Below are 16,214 nucleotides of genomic sequence, written 5' to 3'. Positions count from 1 at the left end.
GGGGAGCTGGCCACTGCAGCCACGTGTGGCAACCTGCGGGATCGAGGGGAAAGCCAGCCCTCTGGCCCCGTGGCATCTGGGCTGGGTTTTGCTTGCTCGCACTCTTGCTAGAGGCTTTCTGGGGAAACGGTAACTGCGTTTTGACTTCTCACAGACGTGGCTGTACACCCCCAGGGTTAACTTGTCCTGGTGGGCTTGGGAGAAGCCTGGTCGCTTCAGTGCCAGGTACAGCTGCTCCCTCAGCGTCGCAGCCCTCTCCAAACCAGCCGGCTGCAACAAGGTCTTTTACTGTGTCATACCAGCACAGTCTTCGTGCCAGTCCCTCTGCTGCCTTCTCCTCGCCTCAACTCATCCAGGGCCCACTCTCTCCTCTCTTGCTTCTCCCTCTTCCTTGGCTGCCCAACCTCGTAACAGAACAGCCACAGCTGCACCTTGTCTACACCAGCCAACCCGCCGCCCCTGAAGCCAGCCCACAGCTGTATATTATCAATGTTAATTAACCCAGCTTCATTCCTTACACCTCAGGACGGTGCAATCTGTCAAGAGGGTCCCACGGGCGCGTGTGCTCGGCTCGGGAGCCAGCGTTTGGTTTGACTTGTCCCAGCCCCCTGCCCAGCCCAGGAGCCCATCGCAGGCTGCTGGGCTGGGCTCTGTCAGAGCAGGGGGTGAGGGTCTGGATACCACAGCATCATCTTGGGGGTGCTCAGGGACCCTGGGTGATCCGCTGTGTCTGTTGGAAAAGGCTGATTTTCCTTGGGGCTGGAAACAGGGAATCCCGAGCTGCTACTCCTTGTAGCAGTAACTCCCGGTGGTGAGGTCTGTGTGCAGGTGTGCTGGCTGTGGGGATGTTTTTCTTCAGATTGAGAGCAGGATGAGCAGAATGTGCCCCTCTGCAAGCTTGCTGTTTATCTGAGCAGGACCCATTTGCTGGGACAAGGCTGTCGGATTTGTGCCCCAGTGCCTCAGGCTCTAGGCAATTGCTGCCGGACCAGGACTCCTCGTGCAGAGCTGTTGGGTTTTTGGGAATTCTGTGTGTGCGTGCTTTTGTTGTTTGCTTGGTTTTGGTTTGTGTGTGTGTTTTTGGCAGCTATTGCGACTGTCAGCAGCAGCCCTGCGCATTCCCTCTGGCTTGCCTCTGCTCCAGCCACCTTCCTGCCGATGATGTGCTTGAAAAGGGTTAAAGCACTTCAGAACCTTCCATGGCTTTCTGTGCTAAATTACTTTAAACTTTTGACGAGTAGGATGGCCTAGACAGATGTGTTGACATGGCAACAGCTCCAAGGAAACGCTCCTCAAGCAAGGAGAGCAGCTGGCCTCCAGTCATGACAAGGTGCTGCAGGCAGGGAGCTGCGCCACTGCCCTGGCTGTGCCCCCACATCCCGCTGTCAGCGCCCTGATTAGTGTGAATAATTCATATCTCTCCAGCAGCCTTTAATGCAGCTGCAGTGATGTCAGCAGCGCTAACGAGACTCAACCACTAATTTGCTGCATTAATAATAACGTCCTGCTTTTGCTCATAGCAAGTGTGTGCAGGGAAGGAGGTTTTCTGCGTGGTGGTTCTGGTTGTTGGTCCCCTTTTCACTCCAGACACTTGGAGCTTACGGTCGGCATGGCTGGGGTGCATGCCGGAATTCTGGCAGGCAGGACTGCGGGGTTTAGCTCCTTTTCTGCCTGCTCTGGAGGTGGCAGACCCAGCTTGCTGCAGGAGCAGCATGGTTAGGGTGCTGGGCTAGGGTTTGGGAGGTGCTGTGCACTCACTTGCCAGCTTCGGCACTGTTTTCTGAGTGGAGGTGGGGAGGATCCTGCCTTTTATAGGTATTTAAGGAGTTACTTGCCTGCGTATCTGCTGTTACTGTACCCACCGTTTTCTGGGTGCTGAGGTCTGGGACCCTGGCGGTATTTTCTGGGTGCTGAGGTCTGGGACCCTGGCGGTATTTTCTGGGTGCTGAGGTCTGGGACCCTGGCGGTATTTTCTGGCCAGCAGTGCTGTGCAGTTCGCTGGGGTTGGTGCGAGTCCCTCGTGCAGACCAGGTGTGGTGGGCCGGTGGCTGAAGGAGAGGACCCCAGGTCTCGCAGAGCCATAGAAAGGAGCTCCGGTGCTTTGTGGCCATGTAATTCCCAGTTCCCCAGACCAGCAGCAAAGCGGCCTCTCCAAGCGGCTGAGATGGGAGCCGTTACTGGCAGAGGGAACAGCCTGTCCTGGGGTCGAGGGAGGTTGCATTTGCTCCCTTTGGAGAGGTTTTGCTATTTGGCATCTGTGTATCACAGCACCCGGCTCTTGAATTGAGCAATGGTGTTGTATACCGTGCTTTCAGAGCAGGAGAGAGCCCTGAGAAGCTACATGTTTTGTGTGGGGTTTTTTTTTGTTTTTTGGTTTGTTGGGGGTTTTTTTTTTTTTTTTTAATTTTTTGTGGGGGGAGTGGTGGTGGTCCTGGAGAATATTTACTTGAGCTGATGTAGCATTTGCCATGCAGGCAGCCCCCTGGGCTTCCCGGGCTGTTCGCAGCGCAGCGTGCTCCGCAGGCTCTGGGAAAGGGCAGCGCGGACCCAGGTGATTGCAGTACACGGTATTATTTACCCCATTGACGTCAGCAGCTGCACGCTCTCAGCTTCTCTCGGCGATAGCAGCCTGCAGGAGACAAGCTGCAGAGAGCTTAGGAACTCCCTAAATGCGCCTAACCTTTCCAGAACTCGGCGTATAATTCTCAGCTAAGTAAATGTCCATTTGTGAGTATTTTGGGAACAAACCTTCTATTAGCTTTCCGTGCGTGACTCCTTTGGCTCCTATTCTGCAAACCAACACCACATGGATTCTTATCAAAACACTGTAGCCTTTATTTGCTGATAAGTCACTTCAGCAGGGACTGTCACAGCAAACCACATTATGGCATTTTCCTTGCAGAAAATTACCACATCCAAGTGGCTTTTTGAGCAAAGAGATCTCTCCCTGAACCCCTATAAACTCCTTCCTAACACCGACTGACAGCCCTATGGGAAATGGAGCCTTCCCATTAGGGATATTGTATTGAGTGCTTGGGGGAAAACCCTGGAAAAATGGACAGATAGAATTTTTGAAATAAACTGGGAAGGTCTGATGTGTGAGTGTCCTTTCCCTGAACGGCGTTTTGTTGATGTCGGTGCTTGTAGATGAACAAACAGAAATCAGTGCATCTCGCAGCACGAGTCAGTTTTCTTTTTAGCAGCAGGTTGGGCTTGGGCAGAGTGTTTTGGGCATCCTGGAACCGTCATACAGTGCCGCTGGTGTGCGCTTCGGTCTCACCTTTGATTAAAAAGTACGGCTGCAGGAGTCTGGGTTAGAAAAAGCTGCTTTGCTGTGAGCGGAGTGTAAGGGGAGCAGAGCCAAGCTGCCTGCCTGGGGTTGCAGCCAGTTTTTGAAACGAGCCATGGGAGCCGTGTACTGAGCTGCCCCTCTCATCCCTGGAGCTTCGGGAAGCGGCAGAGGTTCCCATGGCATCCTGCTGCCGGCTTCGGCTGGTGGGAGCGGGAAGATCCCACACGTACACCGTCTTCTTTAGAAAATGCTCCAGAGAATCATGTTGTGGCAATATAGCAAACCACCGTGTGAGTTCTTACAGGAGGGGAAGGTGATTTTATTTTAAATGAAGCCTGACTCGAATTGCTTCCACACTTGTACCCACATGCTCGCGAGCACGTTGCCGTGATGTGGTCTGTTGGGTTCCCTGCAATGATGCTGAGGACAGGGATGGTGCCTTAGGGCATCCTGCGTCTGTGTTGGTGGCTGTTAGGTCGGTGGTGATGTGTGGGTTTTGGGATATGCCTTTTGGCCCCTTTAGGAGCTGGCAAGGTTCAGTTTCTCAGTCTTTACCCTTCCTCCCAGCCCCCACCATTTATTCTGTGATTCCCCAGGATCAACTTCTTGTACTTTGTAATATTTGTTGGCTTTCTAATATAATATATGGTATTTCTGTTTGATGGCAGCTTGTGGATGGTAAATTAGCGGCACTGAATGGTATTCCCTGTTGCTGAAACCATAGGTTTGATTTTTTTTCATTTGGGGCCTTTTATTTTAAATTAGAGGATACCGTGAGCTAGGCATGTCTCTTCCCTGGCTTCAGTTTCTGTTCTGTCTTGGGATTTTACACTTGCATTAACCTAAATTTTCTTAGTCTGCCTGGATGTCCACCTTTAGTTGTAATTACTCTTTTTTTCTACTATTGTTCAGCCACTAAGAATCAGAATAACCTGTCCAGATCAGGCTAATACCATGTTTAGCCCACCCAAAGTATATTCCTTTAGACTTGGAAACCTCAGTTGGTGGCACAGTGGTATCTCGAGGCGTAAGCAACAGTACCGATGTTTTGCAATCAACTCCTATAATGCTGAAAGAAGAAACATTGATTATTTTGCAGGGGGCATTAGCAGTAAGAGGCATACCCATCCCCTCCGAGAGAGCTTCCCTTCCTTGGTGGAGCTTTCACATTGCATCTCCTTTTTTCTGTTCCCCACCCATGTTTTTACCTCCCTGCTGATTGTCCTGCTCCAGTTTCTTTCTTGTGTCTTTCCTGTCTTTCACCAGTGCCATTTCTTTATGAGGCGGCTCATTTGTGTGAAATGCTGGAGGCTCATCAGTTTATATTTACCAAAATTCCCAGCCGGCCGGTAGGTTGGGGAGGTTTGGGGTGTCAATGTCAAACGTGCAACAGAGTCTCCTACCTGTCACATACAAATGCTGGAAGGCTCTGTAGCCCCTCTGAAAAAGTATTCATCGCCGTGGGCTGGTTTTGTCCATTTGTGTGTAAAATGGGCTCGTAGGTGCACGCACACGGTGGGGTGGCTCGTTCCTACCTTGCCTCTTCTTCTGCACATTTCAGTCCTGAATGCAGTTTCTTGGCACCTGTTCCTATCTACTTATCTTTTTCTAGTTATCACGTAAAATGTTACGGCATCGGTTTATTAATTCCTCCTTTTTCTGTCTGCCTTGGTGCTGTTGTTTCTCTCGTGCCAAGAGAACAGCCATGGCCAGTTACTCCCTATGCCCCAGGCTGGCTGCTGCAGCAGCAGCTAAATCTGCCTTATTTCTCCATTCATTTCCCTGATTCTTATTCCTTTGAGGTTTTGTGTACCTAATTCACGGTTGATTCCCCGTGAGAGTTGCCCAATTAGAAGTTTCTTTTCATCGTATTTAAAATGAGCTTTCTGACATCTGACCTCCGCTCCAAACACGCAATATAATATTCCCGTCAGAAAATAATCTGAATCAGCAAAAATCACAACGCTTTTGTTTGTCTTAACTTGCAATTCTCTACACTCGGTTGACCTGCTTGGCAGTGTTCCTTGTGTTTTGTCCCCGTTGGAGGCAGGGCTAGAGAATTTACGCACAGCTTTCCAGTTTTGTGCTTTGAATGTCCACTGATGGAGGGAGAAAGGGAGGAGGGGGGAATTAATTTCTGCTATAATTTTATATTCAGTCTTCCACGTTCTTCAGTGTCACGTGTAGGGTGTTCTTGCAAATTATTAAGTAGTCATGCTCTGCTCCCTCGTTAGAAAATACACTAATTCAGAGCTTAAGTTCTCCCCCCTGCTTGTCATACAGCATTGCATTCAGTCACATCCTCAGCAGTGGCAGCTGCAGCTGCTTGCAAGCCCCATCCCACATGCGTCCCCTGCTTCGGTACCTGTGAAGTCCAGGTATCATCAGTCTGTTGCCGTTGTGCCTTTTTGTTTCTGCTCTTTGCTTCTGAGAATATCCTCTGTCGTGACCCTTTGAGGAGAGCATGCCATTAAGGACACAGAGAGGATGCCCTTTCTCCCCATTTACTTTATATAAAGTAAAAATCTTCCTGATAAGTCCGCATAGAACAGCATTTACTGGAATACGCCTTGTTGTCCGATAGGTTTGCGTGTTGGAAATGGCTTTAGCAGTCCAGTGAGCAAGTCCTTTTCTTGGATCAGGTCCTTTGGGAATGTACACTAAGAACCTTTAAAGAGCTTGCTTGCTCTGTTCATCTGGGGCTAAATTACCCGAGTTCTTGCTTATTTTTGTGTGAGCATAAACTTAGTTGAGCCTTTTCAGATCTAGATAATTTCCAAAATGCAGCCCCCTCTGCCTTTCAGGATGGGCACATCTAACTGGACTGCCAGCTCTATTTAAGCAGTTCCAGTTTAAGTAGATCCAGCTGCTATTTGACGTGGTGATTAATTGCAAAATTCACCCGCAATATTTTTTTATTTATTATTATTTTATAAGTAATGCAGCCTTCTGCCCACCAGCTCCATTCTTATTTGGAAATAACAGCCGTTAGGGTAAGACAGGTTGGTTGGTTTCTCTTTCTTACATCTCCCAGAACAGCCACAGCTTTCCCTTTTGTGTTGTCCAGCAGTGAGTTCTGTGCACGTTCCACCTGCGCCGTGTGTTCTTCAGTGAATGTGGGAAATGGACCTCACAGAGCCACAACCCTTGCAAGAGGGGAAAATGTGGTTTCAATTAAAAATAAACTTGATCTCACTTGCACTCTTACGCCCACATGCTCACAAGCAGCAAGATGTGTGTATCCATGTGATCTGGTCAGGATTCCTTGCAATGATGGATGTGGAAGGCAGGGGTGACGCCTGTGGCAGCATCTTTGTGTCTCCTGGGTCCTTCTTCCCTTGGCGGTGCACTGCCGGCTTTGGCTGTGCCTCTCGAAGGTTTTTCTGGCTGTGCCAGAATCGGTCTCTCCATCTGCTTCACTCCTCTACCCCCCGCTGAGTCTGGGAGCCATCAGGAATTACCTTGCCATGAGCTGGGATCCGAATGTCCTGTTAATCTAGATGCCACCTACACCTTCTATTCTTAAAGCCCTTCTCCCACACCGTGTTCCTCCCAGTGCTTTCACGCCTGGATGCTCCCATTCATTCTCCACTGACATCAGCCGTCGTGTTTACGTGGTTTCTGTGGGCGGCAGGGGGGAATGGTCCCCTCGTCTCCTGGAGGCTGAGCTGAGAAGGGGCAAAGAACTGAATCTCGAAGGCATGTGGTCCCACTGAGAGAGGGAGAACCTCAAAAACCTTTCTCGTGGCCTGAGGTGGTGCTGAGCCCGGCTCTGTACTGCTCAGCTCCCAGGCTCCGCTCTGTTGATGGCGTTTGCCGCCTCGCAGGAGCTCGATGAAGGGATGCTCAGCAGCAGCCATGAAATACCCTCGGCCTTGCTTGTGCCGCGGGGTCTTGGGCCTGTCAAGAACAGGTGAAGCTCTTATTATTCTGGGGTTTGCTTTTATGGGCCTGGTGGCTTGCTGTGGGAGAAGGTCTGTCCCTTGGGAGGAGCTGCAGGAAGGAAACCAGCTTGGATTTGCGTGCCAACAGCCCTGCACTGCCTGCTGCTGGAAAGGAGACGACTGCTGCCAGTGCTGGAGTGTTTGCCTCCAAGTGACACAATTCCTGGACACGTGAGCAAAGCGCAAACCAGCATGGGCGCTGCGTGCCGGCTTTGCGTGTAGGTGGTGGGGGGCTCGACACAAGCTGGGAAGAAGCATGGCTGCGATGGGGAGCATTCCTCTGGGCAGCGCTGCTCATCTGAGGGCTGCGCCTGGCCTGCAGCGCGCCTATGCCGTTCCAGATAACCCTGAGTTAGTATCTCGGCAAGCAGAGCTGGGGAGGGGGGAGACTTCAGCTGACAAACCTGCTCTTACCTCCTGTCAGGGAACTGTTGTGCAGCTGGGGGGTGCGTCCTGCCAGCGCCCCAGCCAGCGCAGCTCCCGCGAAACGCAGGGTGCTGTTCACCTGCCCAGGTCTGTAGCAGCAGGAGCAGCGCCTAGGTTGGGCTGAAGCTTTGCAAGACTAGAGCTTCCAGCTGTTGGCTGCATCGCTGGTGGAGCTTTTCTGGCCACATGGCTGCGTTCTGGTCTGCAGAAGGTCCTTCCTGTACGTGCAGGTGATCAGGTTTTTGCAGTGCATGTGTGGGTGTGGGTTTGTCTTTTTTGAGCCGTCACTGACAGTATTTGCTGTCTGGGGCTACCTGCTCCTGCAGCCTTCTCCCAGGCACTCACCCTGTCCTTCCTGCCAGTGCACCCGTTCCTTCGTGGCTTGCTTTCCACTCTTCAGCTCATCTCCTCCCTGCCCTCGCTTTGCTCTATACCAAAAGGACTTTGGGCTGAAGCTTCTCAAGGCTTATCCTGGCTGTTCAGGGCTCTGGTGCAGGTGAACAGAGGCTGAAGCTCACACCCACAGGGATGTTACGTGCCGAGTTTGGCCGCGGTTCCGAAGCTACACACAGATTGTAAAAGCCTAATTGGCAGAAGAGGTGCGTATGCATTCTGCTTTCACCCCGTGCTGAGAGTTGGCTGCTGCCCCGTGTGCGTTGTGTTCCCGTGGCAGCCGCTGATCCATCTCTCGGGGTTCAGGGGACACCGGCAGGGACAGCTCGGCTGGCCCAGGGCAGCGCTGTGCCCGGTGGCTCTGCCAGGGATTTAAAAGCTCTGACCTAGTCTGCGAGTCAGGATTTATCCCAGGGAGGGGGAGAGCTTTCTCCTGTCCCCGCCGGGATAAGGAGGGCTTAGCCTTTGCATTTGGGGGGAGGGGGGGAGCGTCTTCCAGAGAGCTTGTGAGGTGAGTTGAGGTGACGCCTGAAGGTGGGCCCGTCCCTGGCTGGGCTTGGGCTGCTGGCGGTGAAAGGCTCTGGCTGGGTGGGAGAGCAGCCCCCGGCGCCGCGTTCTCCTGCCCTGGCCGCAGCCTGTCTTGGTGCCGCTGGGTGAGGAGCGACGACAGCCCCGTCTCCCTGCGGCTCCACTCACCCTTGGGTCTCTGGCTGGCATCTCCGCTGGGGTGGGTGCGCAGGCAGACGCGGTGCTTCCCCCTCCTCGCCCGGGCCACTGCCTGAGGCTGTAGCAGGAGTTTCAGGAGTCGGCAGAGGAGCTGCGGGAAAGCAGCCAGAGTGAGATGCTGCATGTGCCAAGCTTGGTGTAGAGCTAAGGCACAGCACCGCTGGTACGTCCCGGTGGAGCCCAGCGCCTGCTCGGCACTCCTGCACCGCTGGTACGTCCCGGTGGAGCCCAGCGCCTGCTCGGCACTCCTGCACCGCTGGTACGTCCCGGTGGAGCCCAGCGCCTGCTCGGCACTCCTGCACCACTGGTACATCCTGGTGGAGCCCAGCGCCTGCTCGGCACTCCTGCACCACTGGTACGTCCTGGTGGAGCCCTGCAGCTGCTCGACTCCTGCCTCACGGGAGCGTGGAAGACGCTCAGCCAGGCGCTCAGTGCTCCTGCAGACCTGCTAATGCTCTTGCAATGTGTCTTGTGTCCCAGTGCGTCATACAAACTGCTCAGCTGCAGCTGTTTGTGGCCAGTTGTAGCCGAGGTCGTGACACAAATGCCGTAGGGACAGCAGTTCCAGCGTGGGAGGACGAGGAACCTGCTGGGGACCACACTAATTTTTGCTTGAGATCTCTGGGCATCGCACTTTCCTTCCTGTTGGAAGGGTTTCCTCAGTAAATGCTGAGGGTCACAACAGCGTTGTAAGGTGATGCTGAGAAAAGAGTTACTGAGATTTTTTTTCCACGTACACGCATACATCCTGACGTTTTGTGTCAGGTAACTGCTGTGGCAGTCCTGTAGAACTGTCGTGTTTTCCCTGTGTTAGTTACCTTCTGGTCTCTGATGCTCCCTCTGTGAAGAGCACGGCATCTTGCTGCCCCAGAGCCTTTCCTGGAGTTGCTCGTTCTCTCTGTGAATACAAACTTTCTGTCTTAAATCCCCAGAGAACGAGCCTGGTTCACCTCCAGCTTTCACCCGCCACAGGACACAGGTCTAATGCTTCGGTCAGCAGAGTAAGATGAATTTTTCGCTGCTGTTCCCTGCTGTTCTAGAGGGAGGAAGCCTCTCACCTAAGGGGAAAGTCCTAGATTGTCTTAGACTAAGTCAAAGTAAGCCTATTACAGCCCAGATCAGGGTAAAAGGTTTTAAGGAGAGTCGTTAACAGGATGCAATTAATGAGTGTCTCTGTCTTGTTCTGTTGCTGGGAGTGAGGCTTTCCTCCTCGGGTCTCCCACAGCCCAGCTGACACTTGCTCTCCAAGTGAGGAGGGGGAGAGCAGAAAACCTGGGTGATCTTGCTGCTTCTGATTCCGCAGAAGAAAACACTTTGCCTACTGGTTTTTTAATCTCACCTTAAGTAATTTTGATTGAGTGTTCTATTAATGAAAGCGGAAAGTGCTGTAACAACCCTGTGGCAGGATTTGTCCAGTCCCTACAAGGACTGCAGCATCCCGTGCTGTACCCTGAGCCTTTGGTCTGCCTTGAATCTGGGGGGAGGGGGGGATGCGGGATGCAGAAACGCAGCCTCCTGGCAGCTGGCAGGGTAACTAGCTCAGCAGGACCTCGCTGGAACCTCCTGCTGCACCAGGAGCTTCCAAAAATCCTTAATTTAGGAAGAGGCAATGAAATCCCTATGTGGTACTGTTGCCTACTCCCAAGCAAGACAGTCCTGTACACCTATGGAAACAAAACTGTCGTGACACTGCATGGTGTAACCATATCTGTAGCGTTAGATTGTACTAATGCAGTTGTTGTTTAATGAAGAATTAAATCTGTGGTAAGTATGTCTGGTCCCGACCACATAAGCAACTTTGAAAAGTCTGCTCTCCGTTCCCTGACAGCTGCTCCTGCGCTCTCCGGAGTGGCTCTAACAGGGACCCAGCCTAATTTTTTTTTTTTTGGTAAGCTTTTTCTCTACAGAGGATGGAGATTTAGTTTAAAGAGTTTAAGAGAGTGTTTTTGAGTCTGTTTCTTTTAGTGGGAACTTGAGCTTTGTTTTTCCCAGCAAAGAGTTGATTGCATTTTTTGAGGTTTTTCCCCCAGCCTGTCCCAAACTGCTCTGCATTGTAGAGCGGCCAAAACAAACACTGTAGAGGATGGACAGAGAAGGAATGGGTTTACAGGTAAAAATTTTATGTGGAGTTAGAAAAGTAGGTGAGCAGACCTTTCTCCTTGACATAGTTTTTTTTTTTTTTTTCATTACACAATTTTTTTGGGAACAAAAAAAAATTACAAAAAAATTTTACATAAATAATCCTGTTACTTGATGTAACAGGAGATAATGAAACACCTAACCTCAAGAAACTTCACAGTAACTTTGGAGCGTTGGGGAAACTGTTCCACTATGATATCTAAAAGAAAAAAATAATTTCTTTCTATAGGGCAATAATTCAGATCCCAAGCAGCTCCCTCTGTAAATGCTCTTTCTGGTCAAATCCAAACTGGTATTTCTCAGCGGAGGTTTGTTCCTATGCAGCGTTTCTACGGTTTGGCATTATACGATCGGCATAAAACTGCTTGTGTCACCTGTTGACTAGTGCGTACTGATAACGTGGAAAAATGTCAAAACAGTAAGTTTTGAGAATAACTTTTCCCTCTCTCAAAGTCAAGGCGACACACTGACAGATGAGCTTGCCTGTGTCAGAGGCGTGCTCCTGACGTTCCATGGCACAGCAGGCAGTAAAGAAACGCAGCTTTTTTTTTGTTGTTGAAGCTATTAGAATGGACAAAGCATTCATATTTGCCTTCGAAAGTCAGTCGTATCAACTGCCCCAATATGTCAAATAAGAGGTAGCAAACTTCAGTCTAGAAAATCCAGCCTTCGCAGCAGGCATCAGTTTTCTTTTGTCACTTGGTGCCTCAGAGAGAAAACAACCTCCATATAATACAAAAAGAGGCCACTAAGAACACAAGAGTGGCAGTGGCTGCTTTAACTCGCTAGGTATTTAAAAATGAAATGCACATATTCTTTATTTTGTATTAATACACTGTAATTGCTTTACAGAGTCCAGAGTTATCAGTTGCATGTAAATACTACAGATGAACTTGCCAAACCTGGAGTTCACAAAACTAGTGCATTTATCCCAAAGCAGAGACTAAACCCTCTAACTCCTTAAAAAAATACATTAAAGAACGTACCACACACACACATATTGCACTTTTCTCCATATGAAATTTTTACCCCATATACATCACACCAAAGTCTCTTCAAAGGAGTCTGTAATACAAGATAATAAAGCTAATAATTACTCTTAACAGTAGTGTACACAGTTCTCTAATGTTAGACATAACAGATTTGAACAAAAAAGCCACTTCAAAGTAGCACGAAGTGGTGCCCAACGGATGCTCTGCCGTATTAGAAGGCATTAGAAGCCTTTTAGTCTAACTGGCTTAAAGGAAATTACATGAAATGTTAAATATGCTTTTGGTTGAGGGGAAGAGTCAGGCTGAACTACATTAAAAAACACTGTAGCTTCCCCCTTACCAGTGCTGCAAAGCTCAGATGAGCTTAGACTAGTTGGCACATCCTGGTAAATGAACTGCAGAACTCCAGAACAGAATTATTTTTATCTTCGAGTCCTGAAATGTACAGTATCCTGAAGCTGGATGGGGAAGGAAGTGGTTATAGTCGTGGCAGTAACCCACCCCCCGGAGCAGAACCGGGCTTGTCTTCATCGGAGCTGCGTGTCCCGTCGGCTGTTTTCACTATAGTTCCTTGAGTGCCTGGTCAGGTATGAAAATTCTAGGAAGTGTTTATTATGCTGTGGGGTAGGGAAGAAGGAATGAAAGGACAGAACTCTTTATTGTCCCCCCCCCCTTTTTTTTTTTTTTTTTTTTTTTAAGTAGCAAAATGCCTGGTCTGTTATGCTGCAGCATTTGTCAAGCTGTTTCCCTTCCCGTTGTTAGTCACTTAAGGTGTCATGGGGGTTTCTGTGTTCCGTAGCTATTTACTGTGTCAGCGAGTTCCCTTTGGGAGGCAAACCGCACAATAAAACCCTTTTCTTTCTATTTCAACTATTTAAAGTAGAGCTTCCTAGCCCCCTTCATCTTGCATCACATAAGCAGGGTATGGATGCGACCCCTGTTCTTCCAACTCTCCTTCGCTGATGCCTTGAGAATCACTTGTGGTACGAGAGGTAGAAGCTGAGCGCTTACGGGCTGAGTCCAGCTGCACAACTGGACCAGTATCACAACTGGACCAGTATCAGAGCAGGCTACGGAGCAACAGGAGCTGCCTCCTCTCTGACTGCAGCACACGGGATGCCAGGTGCCTTCTGTGGGTTGTTAAACCCTTCATCCTTCACGCAGCCTGCACTGCAGTGACTAAAGTCCTACTGTCCCACCTTTAAACGTGGTCTTATTGCTGTAAATGCTGGCCGATTATCCACCTTTCTACGTCCCCATTATCTGTGGCATCAAAGACCTTAGCTCACCAAACTTTCCGGCAAACAGCGGTGTTTTCTACGTATGTGATCAGCACAGTTTCTCTGCCGTTCTTTGTGCTTTAAGGAACCTGCAATTGTGCTTAAATGTCTGCTCAGAAAAGGGCTGAACTGTCACCCTGTGAACCTCATCTGTCAGCCTGTAATGTCCCCCCATACCTGAAGGCTAGAAATAACCCCCAAACCAGAGATGGAAATTTTCTGCAGAGTCCTAACAATCCTCCTATGACTTCTGTTTCATGACTGAAAGTTCTGGAGGCACAACTGCTTGTTGGGTTTAGTATTTTTGAAATGGTTGATACATCAACAGTTTGTGATGCTAAATATTGCTGTAATACTTTCAATGTTATATATACATGAGCAATCAAAACACTCAGAAAGTTAAACATTATGTTCCACATGGTGGAACGTGTGCTCTGAAGGGACTTTGGCTATAGCAAGGATATAGATGGGGTATTTTCTACTTTCTTCAGAAAAAAGCATATAGGCTGATAAAGAACTGAAAAAGGCACAGCACTATCACTTCACAGGGGTTTTTTTAAGCTCATTGTTTTTATCCTTAAGTTCTAAAACCCTAAATAATTGTCCAAATATACAAAGCTCAATAAACCACCAGCAACACGTACTGCAAATTCAAAACACAGTTTGTTTGCTTGCTTTTAAAATGCAACCAAAGGACAGATGGATCCTTTCCAGTGATCGGAACTTCTCCAAGACAGAGCCCTCCACAAAGGCCCGCCTGCAAAAAGGGTTGATTTCAAAAGCCACCCAGGTGGATCTTTCTTCTTAATCTTTTTTTTTTTTTTTTCTTCTCATGCCATTGGCTGCAGCTCTTGACTTTTCTCATCATACTTCTTACCATCTGTATCTCTGTTAGCTAATCCTTTATCCTTTAGTATTCTGATCCCCACCCAGAGGTCTCTAAAAACCACTGTGGTGCCCTGTGTCAGTTCCAGGTGTATTTTGACAAAGTCAAGATGTCACTTAGCAGAGATCCAGAAGCATCCCTTAGCAGACAGTTAAAGAGTTCCTTGGCAGGCCCGGGAAATACTGTTTCCTTGCTAGCAGGAGGAAGTGGAGGCTGCCTGAGGTGCCTGGTGATCTCTGAGACTTCCCACGGAGTAGTTCCAGATCAGTAGCTTAACCAGCAATCAGATGCCGAGGTGCAACTTTCCTTCGATTCCACCTCACGCTACTGTTTCCAGAGTATTACAGTTGCCGTCAGCGCAGACCCAAATCTACCCTGAATTTCAATGAAAACTATTGCTTTTATTGCCAAGAAGTACAATGCAGTGCGCACTCATTCTTGTTTCTCCAAGTGAATGTTAGGTGAATGCTGACAAACTCCCCAAATTTTTTTAAGGGGGCTATTTCCTTCCTCTAAAATTCACTTTTTTTGCCTCCTCCTATGCAAACTAGTTCTTTGTGGGATGAAACTGCACTATCTGTTCTCTAGCCCCTGCCACCAGCAAGAGGAGCTTAGTGGCCAAACACTTCATGCCACCTCCTGCTTTTTTTTTTTTCCCAGTCAGGTGGATTTTTAGTTCCCCTGTTAATTCAAGGGTTGAAAAATAACCATGAACTTTGGGGTAGGAACAAAAAAAAACCAAAAATTCACATGCTTCTCCATTTGTCCTGTCTTCCATTCTCATGTTAGTCATCCCATGGCATTAATTCACCAGGACATAGCCGCTGTGCTGGGGATCTACAGTCTCCATCATTTCACAATCAAAGAGTCCAGGCAATTCCGAGAGGGTTAATGCATCATAGTTTGACTGGGACTCATGAGATGCTGAGCTGCTCTGGCTGTCGGGCAATGCTACACTGCTCTGTTGTGCTGGGTCCATGGAATACTGGCACTGGTCGGGGTAGTCTGGCTCAGAAGAGGTGACAACAGGCAATTCACAAGTCTGATAGGAATATTGTAAGGACTGTGGTGGCTGCTGCACCTGAACCGGTGATGACAACCGTGACGAGCTGGTGATCTGGGAGGGTGGCAGTGGATCCAGCTGTACCTTCTGGTATTGACTGAGGAAGGGGTCGTATTGCATTTGTTCTGAGGAAGGCTCCATCACGGGGCTCAAGGGCTGCTGCAAGCTGAACTGGGCCGATTGCTGCGGCGGCTGCTGCTGCTGCTGCTCCTCCTGGCATGGAAGTGGCAGTTGACTTGACCTTGGGTATGAGCTCTCAGCTATTTGCATCTGGTTAAAATAGGCCTGCAGCTGGGACTGCTTCTGGAGAAAGAGTCGCTTCTGATGCAGCCTGAATCAAGGACATAAACAGCAATTATTTTTGCCTTTGGAAGTGTTAAGGCGCAAGCACGAATCGTGTATACTAGGCACTCAAACAGTTCCAGCAGGGAGTGAAGTACAGAACTGGAAAATTGCTGAGCAATCTCATTTATTAAATTTTACAGCAGACCAGATTCTTCAGCTTTCAGCAAACGTGCAGAGGGCAAGTTTATACACCTTCTTTTTGATAACCTTTTTAATCGTTTAGTGAATTTTTCCTGTGCCATGAAGTTAAGCCCATGCATTGTTTAAATTCGTTTGCTAAGAATAAGATGCATTGTATTTGTATTTGAAGCCTGCTATTCCCTGCTCGGTGGAACTTGGGAGCCGAAGACTTCCAGCGTTGCTGGCCGCTAATGGAAATGAACAAAGCCTCCTTCCCCTCCCATAGTCTTTTTTTTTCTCTTGAACTGCGCTGCTCCCTATGAACTTTTATGAAACTCCATGTTTTTGACTTTTTACAAACAGGAAGAATTTACAACACAATGCAAGGCTATAGCTACCTTTGACAAATTCCTGTGATACGACAAAGTGGAGGTCTCCTGCCAGCCAATTCCCAAAGCATGCAGAAATAGGAGACCTACTACTGACGCACGCTGACAGCGTTCAGAAAATGAATCTGCTGCGTCTCAGCTTATTTCTCCATGCAGAATTCCTATTCTTAAAGGAGTACACCAAGCCGCTCTCAATACTGTTAGTTAAGTTCTTGATTA

The 16,214-nt window shown here is 49.1% G+C and overlaps 2 protein-coding genes across 6 annotated transcripts in view; one reads left to right on the top strand and one right to left on the bottom strand.

Annotated features, from left to right (window-relative positions):
- ALG9 (ALG9 alpha-1,2-mannosyltransferase) overlaps window positions 1-16,214 on the top strand; it is a 78,243-nt gene that overhangs the window by 55,818 nt on the left and 6,211 nt on the right. For 2 of the 3 annotated variants that reach the window (XM_055819418.1, XM_055819422.1), the window contains one exon: window positions 9,714-9,782. The exons of the other annotated variant lie outside the window; for it this stretch is intronic. In XM_055819418.1, coding sequence (XP_055675393.1) covers window positions 9,714-9,782 — 69 coding nt within the window. The remainder of the gene's footprint in view (window positions 1-9,713; window positions 9,783-16,214) is intronic. 3 annotated transcript variants of the gene reach the window in all.
- Window positions 11,713-16,214, bottom strand: part of SIK2 (salt inducible kinase 2) — a 55,247-nt gene continuing 50,745 nt past the window's right edge. For all 3 annotated transcript variants that reach the window (XM_055819414.1, XM_055819413.1, XM_055819415.1), the window contains one exon: window positions 11,713-15,472. In XM_055819414.1, coding sequence (XP_055675389.1) covers window positions 14,881-15,472 — 592 coding nt within the window. In that variant the 3' untranslated portion in view covers window positions 11,713-14,880. The remainder of the gene's footprint in view (window positions 15,473-16,214) is intronic.

The sequence above is a fragment of the Falco peregrinus genome, chromosome 15, assembly GCF_023634155.1.
Source record: "Falco peregrinus isolate bFalPer1 chromosome 15, bFalPer1.pri, whole genome shotgun sequence".
NCBI classification, from domain to species: domain Eukaryota; kingdom Metazoa; phylum Chordata; class Aves; order Falconiformes; family Falconidae; genus Falco; species Falco peregrinus.
The sequence above is the reverse complement of the archived record's forward strand: the minus strand, read 5'-3'. Positions and strand labels throughout refer to the sequence as shown.